Genomic DNA, 18830 nt, shown 5'->3' on the forward strand with positions numbered 1-18830 from the left:
CCATGGACATCCTCACACAATGAAGTTTTAATATCCTTGGCCGGCTTGTATTCAATTTTTCTTTGTTCCAAGTAATAATTTTTATTACGGGATTTCGAAAAATTAATGAATCTAATTAAAAGTCGTTAAAGTATTAATTTTTCTATTATCCATGGACATCCTCCTACAATTACTCCCTTCGTCTCAAATTATTTGTCCTTTTTTTAAAAAAAAAAACATTCCTTAAAAAATATTAATTAGGAAGAGTATTTGACTACCATATACCCTTATTTAAGTCTAAGTTATAATCTCTCTCTATTAAATGTTTACTCTATTTATGTATCCTCTCCAATAATTAATGATAAAATTCTACCAAAGTTAAAATGGGAAAAAATAATTAATTGTGCCTTGAACTTTTAAAACGATGATAATTTGAGACAACTATATTAATTAACAACGACATATAATTTGCGAGGGAGGGAGGACGTTTTAATATCCTTCACTAGATCTTCTTAGTGATTCTCTTTGCTGGATTTCAAAAGGGGAACTTACACAATTACTAGCAAATAAGTATTAAATTATGTAATGTACAACTATTTTCTAATTTACAGAATCTACCATATATACCCTATAAATGAGTAAAGGAGAAAATCTTTGGATATGGTAATTTTCCTATAAATAATGTAATTAAATTTGATAGGTTATATTTTTTTCCCCCTAAATTTAAGTAATTAATCTGTCCCTACAACTACCAATCAATAAGGAAACATTATCATCAAACCCTGGAAAAACTCCATTAACAGACAGTAGAATTTGCTCATACACTCGATCTTCTATAAGGTGTATTGTAATGCTGTGTACTACATATATATTATACGAAGGTATTATTATGTTATATACTGTATATAATAAACAAACTTAAATATATTAATTCCTACTATTACACCCACAAATATTTATTATCATTTTTTCAATTACACTTACCAATTTGAATATACCATACACATGGTATTATTATATTATATACTATATATAATATAAAACTTAAATATACTGATTCTCATCTTTTCAATTACACTTACCAATTTGAATATACCATATACATGGTATTATTATATTATATACTATCTATAATATAAAACTTAAATATACTAATTCTTACTATTATACCTACAAATATTTTATTACCATCTTTTCAATTACACTTACCAATTTGAGTATACCATATACATTTTTAGCATTTTCCCCTAGAAACAAAAATAGTGTGAACACATGCTTAGAAATAAAAAAATTTGAAAAGCTTAAGTAAAAAACTACAAATAGTTCATATCAGAAGACTTTGAATATGTATATAAAAGCAAAGATTGAAAATTTGTATTTTTAGGAGCTTGAGGGAATGAATATGGAAGGGAGAGGACATGAAATTGAAAATTAGAGCACCTTTTGATTGATAAGGTAAGTTTTTAGGTGAGAGAATTACATTTTATTGTGTATTTAATTAGGAGAGATATTTTAGGGATATGAAAGATTGTATACAATATGATGAAAAGTTAAAAGATTAGAATAAATTGTATTAATGTAATTTTTTGAAAGTAGTTGTAATTTTTGAAGATTCCTTTTTTAAAACTTGTATTTGTGTGACTTTCCCTGTTCAAGAAACTAATAGATCTAATTAAAAGACGTATAAATGTTAATTTTGATCTTATCCATGGACATCCTCATACAGAGACGTTTTAATATCCTTAGCTGGCTAGTAGTCAATCTTTCTAATATAAATAGAACCATTTATCATGCCACTGCATATGCAAATTAGCAAACACCAAACCATTCAATTATTAGTTAGTGGTCATGGCTTCTAATATTCCCCAATTTCTTTTTGTTTGCATTTTTACTTTTCTTTTCTCGGATTATATTAGTTTTTGTTCTTGCCAATTATTCAATAATAGTTTAGATGGTGGCTTAGCAGTGGCAACTTGGTATGGAGATCCTAACGGACCTGGCAGTGGTAATGTGTCTCGCAAGATTGATTTTTTTTTTTCCAGTTTTTATTTGAACTTAACTTATGTGCACTAATGGTACAAAAATACCTAATGACACTATCAGGTTAATTAAAATGATCTATAACGAGGAGCTTGTTGATTACCTAGAAATAAAGTAAAAAACCTGATGTAATTGGTGAAAATAAAAAATATACATCGTCAATGTACTTAATTTTTTTCCTTTTTCTTTCTTGTGTGTGTATTTATATTGTATAGGAGGAGCTTGTGGACTAGAAGATGATGTAGCAAAAGCTCCGTATAACGCCATGATAACTGCGGGAAATCAAGTTCTATTCAAACATGGCTTTGGATGTGGTGCATGCTATCAGGTGCACACATTACTTATACTGACTTTTTCTTAAATTTATTTCGCATATTCTGTTGAACAATTCTCCTTTCTAGTAGTATTATTTATTAATCGCATAGTTTCATTCTTCAATGTGCATTACTATCTGTTGCTTCATTTTCTTTGTACCCTGCTACCTTGTTGTCATATTTTTCTTGCTACCCTGCTTCATAAACTTTTTTTTTGAGCCGAGGGTCTATCGAAAACAACATCTCTCTACCCCACAAATGTAGGGTAAGATTTGCGACATCCTACACTCCCTAGACCCACTTTGTGGGATTACATTGGGTATGTTATTGTTGTCGTAAATTCTGTTGAACTAGTATTTCAAAATCAAACCATATATATGTATTTGTGTGGGCGTGCATTCAAAATGCAAGTAAAGATGAAGTTAAATATATAATATTTCAAAACTCATTCTCCCAATTTGAATCTCGTGTCTAGTCTATATCCACTATGTTCAATATCCGTAATTGTATCACAAAAGGAAGAGAAATTCAAAAGAAAAAGGAAAACCACATAGTTGATTATTTTTTGTTTTTTTAAAAATTATCCAAATAAATTTATGTATATCATCTTTGTGCTATTGGATTTTTTTTTTTTTTCCAGGTCTCATGCTCTAAACCACAATGCTCAGGGAAACCAATAACAGTGCCTCTTACAGATGAGTGTCCAGGAGCATGCAATGATGATCCAGTTCACTTTGATTTAAGTGGAACTGCCTTTGGTGCTATGGCAAAGCCTGGTCAAGCTGACCAACTGCGTAAACTTGGAAGAATTGATATTTCCTACAAAAGGTGAGTCTCTTTGTAACAAAATAAAAATAATTAGTATTTCACGGGTTTAAATTCTATGCATTAACATTGGGGAAAAGTTATCTAAATGTACTATTTGGCCAACTAGTTTATCAAAAATGGCTGAAGTATACAATATCTATACACTTCAGTTGTATAAGTTGTATGTAGATATGTATATTTATAAATTGTTTACCATCAAATTAAGTTGACATATAACAATAGGTAACTCTATAATGAAAATCAGTTAATAATCACACAAAAGTGAAAATACCTTTATCATATTTGTGTATATTATTTAACTTCATTTTTATTTTGCTAACTTTTGCTTGGAAAATTTTTAGGGTGCCGTGCGACTACAAGCAAAATATTATGTTTAAGGTTGACAAAGGATCCAACCCTTATTTCTTTGCAGCTGCAATTGAAGCTGAAAATGGAGATGGTGCACTTTCATCGGTCGAGATAAAAACAGCAGGTTCAGATAAATGGCTTCCCATGAAACAAATGTTTGGAGCAACATGGTCTGCTAATATTAATCCAAACACACAAAAACCTCCATATTCACTTAGGTTAACTTCAGAGTTTAAGCGTCGGGTTAAAGCTGATAATGTTATTCCTGTGGGATGGCAGCCAAGAGCAATTTACAAATCAAATGTCAATTTCCCTCCAAAATTATAGTCTCTTTACTCTAGAGGAATTTGAAATTACAAAGTGAAATGTTGGACTCATTTGTATGCCAACAGTATGATGAATGAATTTTTTTAGTTTTCAAGATCCAAATGCTCAGTCTCACTTTATTTCATAGGGTTTTACTCCATCAAATTTTCTCAAATGTGATATAAATATCTAATATCTTCTTAAAATAGACCGTTAATTACTCTTGCAATGACATACTATGTTGTTTACATCAAATCAATAAATGCAAGATATATATCAATTATACCACATTTATTCCTGAATGTTGTAAAGTGTATGATTTTCACTTTAATTTTTAACTATTGAAGTTAAATTTGATAGAGAGAGAACAACAAAGATTGACTCCTAAATTTTATAGTCAAAAAACGTATTCGCTCTCGATGACTATTTGCACCACAAACACAAATTCTAATTTCTAAGACATGTATCTTATCATATAACTCTATCATTTAACCTTGATCAAGAGAGACGCATTTTAACTTTATTTTGTGACCTGATTTCATGAACGTGTTTAATTTAGTATAAATAACGAGTGGGCGTGTGAATATCTTTTAAAAAATATCAACAAAGATGAGTGGCTAGATGAGTTGCCGCTCCACTTTGAGAAATCTTTTAGTCCTCTCCCTAACTTTGTACCTTGCGTAGACTCAAATTAGAGATTGTTCTCAAGACTTTTTATCAATATGAGGTGATCGTAACACTAGTATATAAGATTCGTGATTCAGGCAATCCAATCTTCTGTGTGTAAGGCGGAATTCTAAAAGTATAACAGCTATTTAAGAGATGCGTGTTGTTGTATGCCAAGAAAATTAAAATGTAAATTTATATTTAGACATGGCCATACTTTAATTGTGTGATGAAATCTACACCAAGAAATTTGGCATTTACATATATACTCCTACATTTTTTTGTCTAGTTGCTTCAAATGAGGGGTTACATTTCTCATTTGTTCTTAACAATTTGTTGCTGCACCACCGTGACTGAAACTGGTCTATTGATCTCTGCAGCAGCAAGCATATCAATAACTGGTCCAAGTTCTGGTAAATCATTCCATTCATTAAGTCCTAATAACTGTTGCAAATCGTCTCGATGGCGCCTTCCGACCACAATAAGATCAAAAGCTTCTTCCATAGCATGTATATAGTCAAAGTTGTTTCAGCCCCATCTTTAACTCTTTCCGCTTTGTACACAGTATTATCTTGGTACACCAAAAAGTCTTATTTCCTTCAATAATTCAGCTAGTGCACATTCGAGAGTGCAGCTATGAGTAATATAGATGCAGTTAGCATGGAAAAGGTTTCTCCATCAAATGTCTGTGATTCAACACAGGGGAGAGAAAAAGGAATTAAAAATTCTGGTTGAAAAAGGTGAGGAAAATGATAAAAATGGTCCTTATGTTTGTGGGTTTATTTAAAATAGTCTCTTAAGCATGCACCGAACAGTTTTGGTTATTGACAAGAGGGGGTTGCTCAGGTGGTAAGCATCCTCTACTTCTAACCCGAAAATTGTGAGTTTGAGTCACCAAGAGAGAAAAGAGGGGGAGCTCCGGGGGGAGGGGTAAAAAAAAAAAAACCGTTTCGGTTCTTTAAGTTTGTTAAAAGTTAACATTTTTCAAACAACTTCAATTGTTCTAATTTTTTAATTTAAACATTTATCTCATTCAAATTCCAAACTTTTCTCAATCAAAACAAATGGAGAATTCGATTTTTGCGATTTAGTAACCGAATGAGAATGAAATTAAACGTAACACAGATGCTAGCTTTGATATTCACATTATTCTGGCGAGAGTGGAAATCTTTGATACGCACTGCTATAGAAGATTTCATTAGCGGCAAGCAAGGTTGTTAAATAAAGTACCTAACCTGTTAGTTGCAGAGATTATGGGTGTTCGGGAAGCTCTCGGCTGGTTGAAGAGCGGCTTTGCTAATAGTCATGTGGTGATTGAGACAGATAATCGGTTAGTTCGTCAAGCTCTCAAAGGAAACATTTCAAATAATTCTTATTCTGATTCTCTTGTTTATAATTGTAAGGCAATAAGGAAAGATTTTCAATTAGTGTCTGTTTTTCTAATTAGAAAATCAGCGAATCAAGCTGCCCATGCTTTACTTAGGGCGGCTATTTCTATGTCTGGTTCGATGGAATATGGGTTCCCCCCCCCCCCCCCCACCCACCCCACATCTTTTATTTCTGATGTACTCGCTTTTGATTTGAGTAATAATTGAAAAGCCACCGTTTCAATCAAACCAAAAAAAAAAAAAAAGAGAGGAGAATACAACTTATAGATCCCATTTTATAGTAGGGATCTAATAGCTCAATTGGTTGGCTACCTGAACTTTCACCTTGTTGGTGAGGGTCCGAATCCTTACGATGTAATCCCCTTCCCCTAGCCCCTATGTAATAAAAAAAGTTAAAAAAAAAAAAAAAAAGATCCCGTTTTATATATGAAACATAAATAGCCAATTGGAAAAAGCTTTTCATAAACTCATGAATGACGCCAGGTTTGAAAAACGAGAGAGATAATATGAAAATATATGGAATTAAAATTCACATTATCAGTTCGAACTCCAGCACAATATAAATTTTAGGACTCCAGCATAATGTGCTGGAATTTTGCTTGTAAAAGTTTTGAAATCATGTATTTGTTACTGGACATCTTTTGTGTTTTAAGCAAGGATATTTTTATCCAAATATTCTTTTGCGTCAATAGAGTCTATTTCCCTATCAAATATCCAAATATTCTCGAAAAAGCCAATTTGACTAATTTTCGGAGCTAAAATTAGATTAGATTAATTCAATGGCCACCCACCTAATTTTTATTTGTTTATTTTCTGATGACCAAAAACAACAATTATTTCTTCTTCTTTTTTCATAAAAGAGAAACTAGTAGGAAATCAAATATTATTAACTCCTTTACTGAATAGATATCAAATAGCTCTGTTCTTTTTTTAAGGATAAGGAGGATAATATAAATACCATTTCTTGTAGCTTCTTAAAAATAACTATCCATAGAAGTACTTTGTAAGCGCAAAAAAAAAAAAAAAAAAAAAAAAAAAAAAAAACACTACTCAAATACTCGTCTTTTTCTATTTCAGAAAGCTTGTTGGAAAATATTTGTCAGCACTGTTGTCGAGTTCCTCTAGTTGAATTTCTTTTTTACTTAATAATTCGATTTTCAGCCAAACTTGCATGTACTTTTAATGTTTCTGTAAGTAAATTAAATTAGCATTTAGCTAAGGAACGTCATTATAGACTAGCTGGCTAGTATTCAATTTTTCTTTGTTCCAAGTAATTTTTGTTGCTAGATTTCGAAAATCTAAGGGATCTAATTAAAAGTCGCTAAATTAAATGTTAATTTTGTTATTATCCATGGACATCTTCATACAGATTATGTTTAAATACCCTTGGCTGGCTAGTATTGAATATTTGTAATATAAATATAACTACTTTTCATGCCGTTGCATAAGCAAATTAGCAACAAAAAAAAACCACTCAATTAATTAGTTAGTGGTCATGGATACTAATATTCCTCAATTTGTTTTTGTTTGCATTTTTGTTTTCTTTTGTCGAATTTTGTTAGTGTTTGTTCTTGCCAATTATTCAATGGTAGTTTAGATGGTGGCTTAGCAGTGGCAACTTGGTATGGGGATCCTAACGGAGCTGGCAGTACTGGTAATGTATCTCGCAAGGTTGTATTTTTGTTTTTACTTGAGTTTAACTTATATACATTGATGGTATAAAAGTACCTAATTTACCGAGTTTTTGATAATTACGTAGAAAAAAAAAGTAAACAGCCTCATGTAATGGGTGAAACTGAAAAACGTTACACTATGTCATTAAAAATGTACTCAATTTTTCATTTTTTGTCTTCTTTTTTTTTCTTTTCTTGTGTGTGTTTAGGAGGAGCTTGTGGACTAGAAGATGTCAGTGTCAAGTTTTTATGATGACAATTTTATTTGTGTAGGTATAATAATTAAATCGCACAAGGAAGCAAAGGACATCAACAAAGTTGACTACTTGTATAGAAAAGCCCACAAGGCAACCCAACAATCGCATAAACAAGATGGGCTTACACAAGTCCAATTCAGTGAAGAGTGAAGACTTCACAGCCCTACAATTGGGTACTGCTATATGGAAAATATCGTAGTGGCTGCACAAGAGATTCTTACAGCTGCAAGCAGTACTAAATCAGTTCAAGGAAGGAAAGAAGATCTGCACTATTAAAGGAGGAATATCCCATCGAGTGTAACAATCTTCTTGATTGACAATGCAGCTCCATCGCACAAGGAAAGAAGTAACAGCTCCAGCCTTATTCTTGGAAATAGGATCACTAATTCCTTTTTCCAAGGATCAAATCCCTTGGCTTGATATCTCTGCGTGAAGAGCCTAAACAGCTACAAACAAGTTGCTTCACAAAACAAGAAAAAATACCCAGTCTCATTCTCTTAGTGCCTGCTTTACTTTTCATAAACATTGTATGTCTGTGTGATTTATAGTGTAAGAAAAAAAGAAAGGAGAGTTATAGTATAGCTTGTGAGGCTTTGTATCAAAAAGATTAAGAGTGATTTGAGTGTAGACGTAGGAGCTCCATTCAAACCTCCATTGTACCAAACCTTTAACAAAGAAATTACAGAGAGAACACCCTTGCAACCCAAGGGGACTGGACTAGGATTCACATTGAATCTGAACCATTATAAAATATTTGGCGTCATTTATCTTCTCCATTTTACTTTAGCATTATACAGTAAACGTTCATCGACTGCGATTCACCTTAGTCGACTACGTATCGAAAATTACAATTCACCCCCCCCCCCCCCTTCTTGCACTTTCGGAAGATGCTCGTAGCAAAAGCCCATACAACCCGGCGGATGTACCAAGACTTCGGTGTTCGAACACCCGAACAAAAAATTACGGTGTATATTTAGGGTAAATTTTATGTGTTTATGTAGACATATTAACTTTTTGAACACCCGAACATATATTACGGTGTATATTTTGGTTCAATTATTTTTCCGAACACTCCGAATGAAAATTTTGAATCCGCCACTGCATACAACGTCATAATAACCGCTGGAAAGCAAGTTCTATTCAAACATGGCCTTGGATGTGGGGCATGCTATCAGGTGCACACATTACTTATAATGACTTTTGCTTAAAAAAAATTTCGTGAATTCTGCTGGACCAATGTTTCAAAATCGAACCATACATATGTAATTATGTGCGCGTGCACACAAAATACAAGTAAAGTAAAGATAAAGTTAAATGTATAATATTTCAAAACTCATTCTCTCAACTTGAATCTCGCGTCTATTTTATATCCATAATATCACAAAAGGGTGAGAAATGCAAAAGAAAAAAATCACATATATCATTATCTTATAATTGGAATTGTTTTTCAGGTCTCATGCTCGTATCCACAGTGCTCAGGGAAGCCAATAAGAGTGGTTGTTACAGATGAGTGTCCAGGAGCATGTAATAGTGATCCAGTTCACTTTGATTTAAGTGGAACTGCATTTGGTGCTATGGCAAAGCCTGGTCAAGCTGACCAATTGCGTACGCTTGGAAGAATTAATATTTCCTACAAAAGGTGACTCTCTTCATAACAAACTACTACAATATCAGCATAACTTTAACATCTTATAGCAGATTACCTTCTTTATTTTTCAGGTAGCTATCTCATTGAACCATGAATCATTTGTTTTAACTTCTAGTTTGAATTTTTCAGGGTTGCGTGCAACTACAAGCAAAATATTATGTTTAAGGTTGGTAGAGGATCCAACCCTTATTTCTTTGCCGTTGAAATAGAAGCTGAAAATGGAGATGGTGCACTTTCATTGGTCGAGATAAAAACAGCAGGTTCAAATAAATGGCTTCCCACGAAACAAATGTTTGGAGCAACATGGTCTGCTAATATTAATCCACACACACACACAAAGCTCCCTTCTCACTTCAATTAACTTCGGAGTTTAAGCACAAGATTCTAGCTAATAACGTTATTCCGGTGGGTTGGAAGCCAGGAGCTATCTACAAATCGAATGTCAATTTCCCTCCTAAATTATAGTCTCTTTACTCTAGAGGAATTTGAAGTTACAAAGTGAAACGTTGGACTTATTGTTTTAAACTCTGCAAAGAATACTTTGAAGTTTACAAAGTGAAATGTTGGACTCGAAAAATATATGTATGGAAAACCAAACACGGTGTCCTTAAGGAAATTATTCCCCTCATATGTGCCCGAGGTTTTGGAATCTTATATCATACGAGAGTTTTTTTTAATTCGGAAAATTTCAAGATCCATATATACTCGGGAAAAATTATTAATTAAATAATTAAAATTGTTGGTCCAAAAAGATTATCAATCAATTTGACCGAACGGGCGAAGCCGAAGCCGAGCGAGCAACACGGCGCGAGGTTATACTCCTTCTTCTTGACCCTTTAGTAACACGAAGGAGTCCTTTAAGTTTTTTTCTCAATGCTTATGTGTGATATAAATATCTAATGTCTCATTCAACCATCAATTAAACCCAACACTTATTTGTATACCAACAATATGATAAATGAATTTTTTTTTTTTTTTTAATTATCAAGATCCAAATACTCTGTTTCACTTTATTTCATAGGGTTATACTCCTTCATTTTTTTCTCAAATGTGTGATATAAATATCTAATGTGTCTTGAGAATAGACCGTTAATTACTCGTACAGTTACAAGTTATATCAAATCAATAAATGCAAAATATATACCCACATTTATCCCTTAGTGTTGTAAAGTGATATGTATTTTCACTTTAATTTTTAACTGTTAAAGTTAAATAAGATAGACAGCGAGAGACCGAGAGTAGCCACCGGTTTAAAAGAGAGTCAAAATAGTATGATAAGCTAGTCGTCCATTATCCACAAATTCTGACTCCTAAATTTTTATAGTCGAAAAAACTTATTTGCGCTCGATCACTATGTTTCCCAAAACAAATTCTAAAGCATGCATCTTAACACATATGGCTTTATCACTTAACCTTGGTCAAGACATGTATTTTAACTTTAATTTGGGACACAATCTGATGGGTTAACATGTTTAGTTTAATGTAAACACCAAGTGCGGGTGTGAATATATAGCAAAAGTCAAATTTTTAAAAATATCAACAAAGATGAGTGGCTACACTTTGAAGTCTTTTAATCCTCTCCCTAAATTTGTGCCTTGCATATACTCAAACAAAAAGTGGAGCGATTCATTGAAAGGTGTGATGCTGTATGCCATGAAACTTAAAATGTTAATTTATGTTTAGACATGGCCTTACTCTAATTGTGTGATGAAATCTACACAAAGAAATTTGGCATTTACATATATATTTTTCTGGTCTATTTGCTTCAAATGAGGAGTTACTTTCCTCATTTGTTCTTAACAATTTGTTGCTGCACCACCAAGACTGAAACTGGTCTATTGATCTCTGCAGCAGCAAGCATATCACCAACTGGTCCAAGTTCTGGTAAATCATTCCATTCATTAAGTCCTAATAACTGTTGCAAATCGTCTCGATGGCGCCTTCCGACCATGATAAGATCAAAAGCTTCTTCCATAGCATGTATGATCAAAGCTGTTTCAGCCCCGTCTTTAACTCTTTCCTCTCTATACACAATTTTATCCTGGTGCTGACCAAGAAGTCTTATTTCCTTCAATAACTCAGCATCAAGTACAGCATCCCATTGGTTTTCACGTACGTCAAGGTCCCATGACACGAATCTAACCACGGTTAAGTGAATTTCAGGTGACCTTGACATACGTTTAGCATAAGCTAAGGCTTCACGATCATCATTTCCTCCCATGAAAACCACAGCTACATGATACATCGATGACCCATGATCGGATTCACTTGCAATACGCCTTATTTTCTGTCGGTCAATTAAGATACCTACAGAACAAGGAGCCATGTCCAATACATTATTGTTAATTGTCCTTAAGTTACTGCTGTCCAAGATAGTCTTTCCCTGGTGATTCCATTTCCTGTGAAACGGGAGTATGATCATGGACGCTAACTTGTCGAATGCGAGTGAGCAAATGTCCTGATGCATGAATCTTGGGAGCGACATTGAGGTGAAGAAATGAGTGCTGGCAGATCCCAAGTACCGATTTTCAAATGATTGAAAAACTTCCACGATTTTTTGTGATCGAGAGATGCCAGAAGTATTCTTTTGTCCGAGTTGATGATCAATTAGAACCGGGGATGCTCGACCAGCAAGTTCCACCAAGTGTAGAGCGTACACAGATAAAGGACTTTCTTTACATGGAAAAGAAGCATCTAAGATCTTACGGACAGCTACGACATCATCAAATCGATGAGCACATGCAAGCAAACGCAACTCAGAATTGCTTGAAGCATGTTGGATGTCTCTTTTCTGATAACCGGCATATATCCTTGTATGATCATACAGAGACCCGACACATAAATGAGAGATTGCAGCTATGAGTAATATAGATGTCGTTAGCGCGGAAAAGGTTTCTCCATCAAATGTCTGTGCTTCAATGCAGGGGAAGAGAAAACCGAGTTAAAACTCTAGTTATTAGCACAGTTTAGGAATGATTAACTATGGTTTCTTTTTCATAAGGAGCATTGCTATCACATACCACACTTCACATGTTGACAATAAACAACTACATAGTATCAACTACAATAAAACAACCCCGGAAAAAGAAAAAAGAAAAAAAAAATACCTCCCTCAAAAGGAAAGGGGCATTGCATAAATTCGAAGATAATCAGCTATAAGCACACTGTTGCTCATCAATAAGAAGCTGCAAACTACTTAGGAGACGGGTTGGGCTGGATTTGGGCAGGTCATGTTTTTATGGGCTAATTTCTCCACTCCTAAAACTACTGCATTCAAACTAAATGGTTACAACAACTTGCTTGTATGCTTAACTTGATGCAAATAGCATGTAGATGTTAAACTGAATCGTCTGTTCAAGATAGGTTGACACAGAACAGCATGCCATGGATTAAGAAAGCTAAATTTGTACAAATCGACCACATAAAGAAACTGTATTCACTACTAGAAACAAAGGTTTTTCCCACCGATATTCAGTGGAAAATTTGTGCTACAAAACATAATTTTCCCACCTCATTCCCACCGAACCAACTCACTGGGAAAACGAATGGTGGGAAACAGGTTCCCATTGAAACACTGGGGAATTTTCTAATTTTTCCCTGTGAAAACACTATAATTTAGGTTTTCCCATCAACATTCGGTGGGAATTAATCACTAAACATTTTTCAGTGGGAAATCAGTGGAAAAATAGAGATTTTTAATAGTGATTTAAGCTAATAACATTCCAGGAAAAAACAGTTACTGTATTTACTGTATATGTTACTGGTACGTAACTGCAGGCTCAGCAACACAACCTCGGAATGTATATATGGACACCAATACTTTGATATTGAAAGGAAAATCAATGTACCTGATTAATAACGTTGTTCAAGTAAAACGACATCTGAATAACACCTTGTGAGGTCATGATGAAGGCAAGAGCTGCAGCATCTTTAGGCGGGACCTTACAGGCCAATGCAGGAAGAAAAACCGATGCATACTTCACCGTAAGACAAAAGAACACCATAACCCATACCCAATTAAGGAACATGACATCATACACATCGATCAGATTTATTTTCATACCACAATAAGTCACCATTAGAGGTGCAAGCATACCGGATACCAACGTCTCTAACTTCTCTACCAATGTGGACCCTAGAGGCGGACCATCTGGTATCACAAGACCTAGAATAAAAGGACCATATTGGTAATTAAGCCCTGCGTTATCCGTAAGAATCACGCCTAACAGGACCGTGACAGATGCCCAAACAATGTAAACCGAACTTACAGGCCTGCCTTCCGGGGTCCTTTTGATGATCCAAAGTGAAAAAGGTCGAACGGTGAAAATGATAAGCAAGATTATGGCGAGAAGTAGAACGAAAGACTGTACAGATATAACCGTCGTAATCTCTGCTAAGAGTCCAATTCTAAGTGTCGAGAAGATAGTCAACCCGAGATTACTGAACAGGTCACTTATCAAACTTGATGCCAGAGCAAGACGACCAAGCTCAGAATTCATGATTTTCAGGTCAACAAGGAGAGATGCAACCACGGGAAATGCGATTAAACTTTGTATCAAGAAAATACTTTGGGTGGCTGGTTGTCGGTATCTATGCAGGTTCGTATCTAGTGCAAAATAACCGAAATACAAGCTCGCGAAAGAGGCCACGGGTAGAATGACTGCAAGCAATCCAACTGTCCACGCCCTTGAACCACTTCTCAACACCATTTTTGGGTCCATCTTCACTCCACTTAGGAATATAAAGAAGACATACCCGATTTTCGACATTAAATCTATGAAAATTTCTCCTGCTTGTGGGAATAATGTCTCTGTAAAGTCCGGGATTTTTCCTAGCATTGTTGGGCCCAGTATGATCCCTGCCTGTAGGTGGAAGACAATAGCATCAAAGTTGGAGTTAATACAAGCATCAATGAAAGGGAAAGTTAAACATTTGGCCAGTGGGCCAAAAATAATTACATTCTCTAGCCAAATATAAAAACATATACATTATTATGTATCAAAAATGTATATTTAACGTATAGTATACATCAATATACAGAAGATATACATTTGCTGGCTATTATTTTGGTGGCGGATATTTATGTCAATTTCTCTAAATGAATTTCAGTTTGCTTTTTTGCATAGTTTGGCATTTGTGCCTTTGGTAGTCTGAAGAACCACCACTTTAGCCTTTTGATGAAAGAAGGACCACCATATGTTGGAATGAGGAGAGGGAAATACACGATTTTAGTTACCGAAAAAAGAAAAAAGAAAAAAATACAAGATTTCTCTTCCCGTGTCTTCTCGAAAAGAGAAAGAGCAAAGAAAAGAAAACAAGAGTTGAAATAGACATAAAAATTTCCAGAACAAATTGAAAGAACCTCAAATTTTTCAACCTCAACTTAATAAGTTTACTCTTTTTGGGGTTGCACAAAACTCAAAAGGACATTTCTCTATTTTATCTCCCACCTAGCAAACACTTGCTTCATCCCCTATTGAATTTTCACCTTTTATTCAAGTCATCCCAAAAAATGACCACTTCCCTTGAAATGACAAATGTAAGTGCTTATTATTCAAAGACAAACAATAAAATGCTACTACTATTTGTCTCTTTATTCCTTAATAATTGAAAGTAACTTCAGACCTAACTTCTTGTCCAGATCAAACAGAGAATAAAATTTCAACATACTTCTCTATTCTAATATTACAAACACCCCAAAAATTTCTTCCTTTTTTATCCTGAAATTATCTTCTCATACTCTCTATCCATGTCCTTTGTTTCGTTTTCTTTTCTTTTCTTTTTATTTTTAGGAATGAAGACCTTAAATGAGAAGAACATGAATGAAGACCTTAAATGAGAAGAACATGTAACATATACTCAAGAAACTCTAAGTGATTTCTTTTCATCCGTCTTAGTTCCAGCAAAACAGAGTTACCCACTACTTTGCTGGTGGGAGGTAACAGAATGGGCTGGTGAAAACTGAAAAGTAGTCGCGAAGTCAGAAATTCATATAAAGTGATTCAAGGAAATAATAGAACGTTACACCTAGGATTTAAACATGCAACCTAAAGCAATTTTGGAACCCTCTTTGTCACTATACTAAAAAAATTTCCTCATGTCAAGGGTACTCAACAGCTTGTATATAACCAAAAAAGAATAGTTTATTGGAATTTTACACTGTATAGCCGCCCACAAAAATAATATCTAGCAAATATATATTATTTTTTATATAATTAGTGTATATTTGTTTAGGGGTTGCAATTATTTTGGCCGAGCTGACAAATGTGTTAAAATCCTAGTTTTTCCCCCTATTTGCATAGCCCTCGGATGAAATACTCGAGGTGCATGCATGCATCCAAGCTAGCCCGAACACCCAATCTCAAAAAATAACATGCAACATTATCAATAAAATGGTATGAATAAAATGTTCAAAAGAAGAAGAATACCAAAATCTCAGAGATAAGGCGAGGCAAACGAATACGTTTAAGGACCAAATGAAGACCTTGGGTCAGCAAAAAAATGACGGCTAATTGTAAAAGAAGCCTAGGCAAATTGAAATTCAAGAAATCATGTGAATCAGGTAAACCCCATAATCCAGGTGAATGAAGAGGTATTTCTGCATAACATTTTTCATCAACTCCACCAGGTAATTCTCCTTTTGGAGTTTCTTGTTGCCTTGTTGTTGTTGTTGCTGTTGCCATGGTATGATGATTATGCTGACCTTGACCTTTGGCTAGGGAGAAATACCCTCCCACATTTGCAAGAGAAATTTGAGAATTTTGTTATGTGAATAAAAAGAAGAGGTTTAAGGATTTGTATCATTTTTGTTTGAAGCAAAAAAGAAATGGAGGGACCAAATTGCTAGCAACCCGTAAAATGTTCAATGCCTTTGGTTTGTAGAAGGAATGTAGCGGGAAAGATGAAAATAAAGAGATATCATGTTAATTAAGTATGGGTTGTTTTAGAAAAATAATTACAACTGGATTTTATGTTTCCTTTTCTTTTCTTTTGTTGATTGTTTTTATTAAATATCATGCATTAGAATTTCCCTGAAAACTATGGCTTCTTGTTTCAGTTGTGTTTGAACATGTATTCACTTGAAAAAAAAAAAATCGTAAGTTAAGAATATTATAACTTAAAATACTATGTAGATTAGTTTTTCAATGTTTCATTAGAATTATAATAGTTTAGTATTCGAAAATACTGCAAACGAATTTTTACAAAAAAAATAACTAAAAAAAATACATTATTTATGGACAATAGTCCACAATAACTATTTTACAACAACAAACAAACCCAATGTAATCCCACAAGTGAGGTCTGAGGAGGATAATGGGTACCCAAAACTTATCCCTACCTTGCGATGGTAGAGAGGTTGTTTCCAATATACCCTCAACTCAAAGACTATTTGTGGACAAAATTCACAATAATTATTTTTTATTTTGCATGAAACTGATGCCCTAACCATTTTACTTTGTCTCTACAAAATTCAAAAACCTTATTTACTTTTTCATTGTCTTAATTGTATGTCATACAAAAAGAAATGGGTTACTGTGTTTTGTAGAGTGCGTGTAATGTCTAACTTGAGACTAGCAAATATTAGACTTATAAGTTTGAATTGCATGCTCCCCCAGTAGAAGTAGATCCTATGAATTCAGCTGATCTCGAACTATGTATAACAACAACAACAACAACAACAAGCCCAGTATAATCCCACCATGTGGGTCCTCTGTATGTACGGAAAGTTGACCTAACCCCCACTTTGAAAGGTAGGCGGTTGTTTCCGGAAAACCCTCGGCTCAAGAGAGGAGAAGAGAGGAAGATAAGAGGAAAACAAGACAAAAAGGTCGGATAGGGCCAAGCATATCGAAAACAATATGATAACACGAATACCATGCGAGAAAGTCATGGTAGAACATTCGGAATAAAGGGGCATTAACTACTATAAATAAAAAATAATCAAAGTACAACGGCCCAACAAATATAAGCAAAAATGCATAAACCAAAGGTAATAAACGAATGAGCGAAACCGCAACTACTATGGTGAAAGGGTAAGCCACCTAGCCTTCTATCCTAATCCGAGTCCTCCACAACCTCCTATCTAAGGTCATGTCCCTCGGTAGCCGAAACCGTGCCATATCCGTCCGATCACCTCTCCCCAATACTTCTTCGGCCTCCTTTACCTCGCCCGAAACCATCCATAGCCAACCTCTTGTTGACTCTGTCTGCCTCTGCTCTTCACATGCCCAAACCATCTAGAAAATGCCCTCGTTTCCCGCATCTTTGTCCTCCACCGATACCACTCCCATCTTGTCTCTGATATCTTCATTCCTAATTCTATCTCTCCTAGTGTGTCCACACATCCACCGCAAAGAAAAAACTCATTCGCATTAGAGCCGCGACTTTCATCTTCGAACGTGGCATTTCTTAACCGGCCAACACTCCGCTCCGTACAATAACGCAGTTCGGTCTAACCACCACTTTGTAGAACTTGCCTTTAAGTTTTGGAGGCACTTTCTTATCACACAAAGACTTGAGGCGAGTCTCCATTTCATCCACCTCGCACCAATACGATGTGAAACATCGTCGTCGATATCCCCATCTTCCGTATAATAGACCCAAGGTACTTGAAACTTCCTTTCTTTTGAATGGCTCCGGGTACCAAGCCTCACTTCCTCATCCCCTCCCCGCGGTACGCCACCGAACCCGCACTCCAAGTATCACTTTTCCGTCTCGTCCTACTCAATTTAAATCCTTTAGACTCCAACGCCCGTCTTACCCTCCAAAGCCCATCGTTAACTCCGTTGCGAGTCTCGTCTTTCATCAAAGACTATGTTGCGAACAACATACACCAAGGCACCTCGCCTTGTATTTGTCGCGTCAATTCATCCATCACCAAGGCGAATAGAACACAAGAGGCCGATCCACACGCAACCCCATGTGTGGAAGTGCTCCGAGTATCCTCCTACCGTCCTTACACTGGTCTTAGCTCCATCATACATGTCTTTTATCGCTCTAATGTACACCACAGTACACCTTTAGCCTCCAAGCATCTCCATAGACCTCTCTTGGAACCTTGTTGTAGGCCTTTTCTAGGTCAATGAATACCGTATGCAAGTCCCTCTTCCGCTCCCTATTTCAACTCCACCAATCTTTACAATTGGATGGCTTCGTTCGAGCGCCCCCGCATGAAACCAACCGGTTCTTCGAAATAGACACACTCTCTCCTCACCCTCATTTCCACCACCCTTTCCCACACTTTCATAGTGTGACTTAGCCATACCTCTATAGTTGTTGGAGCTCTTGAATGTCTCCCTTGTTTGTACACGGGAATCATTGTACTCCATCTCCATTCTTATAAGCAACTTCTTATTCGTCTTGAAAATGACATTAAACAATCT

General features: G+C 35.1%; 1 protein-coding gene and 2 pseudogenes across 1 annotated transcript; 2 read left to right on the plus strand and 1 right to left on the minus strand.

Moving 5' to 3' along the window:
• The first annotated feature begins 1773 nt into the window (after nucleotides 1-1773).
• LOC132066912 (putative expansin-B14) lies at nucleotides 1774-3938 on the plus strand. The gene is made up of 4 exons (XM_059460103.1): nucleotides 1774-1984; nucleotides 2235-2347; nucleotides 2974-3161; nucleotides 3503-3938. The coding sequence occupies exons 1-4, from the start codon at nucleotides 1828-1830 to the stop codon at nucleotides 3834-3836; spliced, it is 792 nt and encodes a 263-aa protein (XP_059316086.1). The 5' UTR covers nucleotides 1774-1827; the 3' UTR covers nucleotides 3837-3938.
• Nucleotides 3939-5734: 1796 nt separating this feature from the next.
• On the plus strand, nucleotides 5735-9937 carry LOC132066326 (expansin-B4-like; annotated as a pseudogene).
• Nucleotides 9938-10952: 1015 nt separating this feature from the next.
• Nucleotides 10953-16195, minus strand: LOC132066913 (cation/H(+) antiporter 4-like; annotated as a pseudogene).
• Between the last annotated feature and the right edge of the window lie 2635 nt (nucleotides 16196-18830).

The sequence above is a fragment of the Lycium ferocissimum genome, chromosome 8 (genome assembly GCF_029784015.1).
Source record: "Lycium ferocissimum isolate CSIRO_LF1 chromosome 8, AGI_CSIRO_Lferr_CH_V1, whole genome shotgun sequence".
Classification (NCBI taxonomy): domain Eukaryota; kingdom Viridiplantae; phylum Streptophyta; class Magnoliopsida; order Solanales; family Solanaceae; genus Lycium; species Lycium ferocissimum.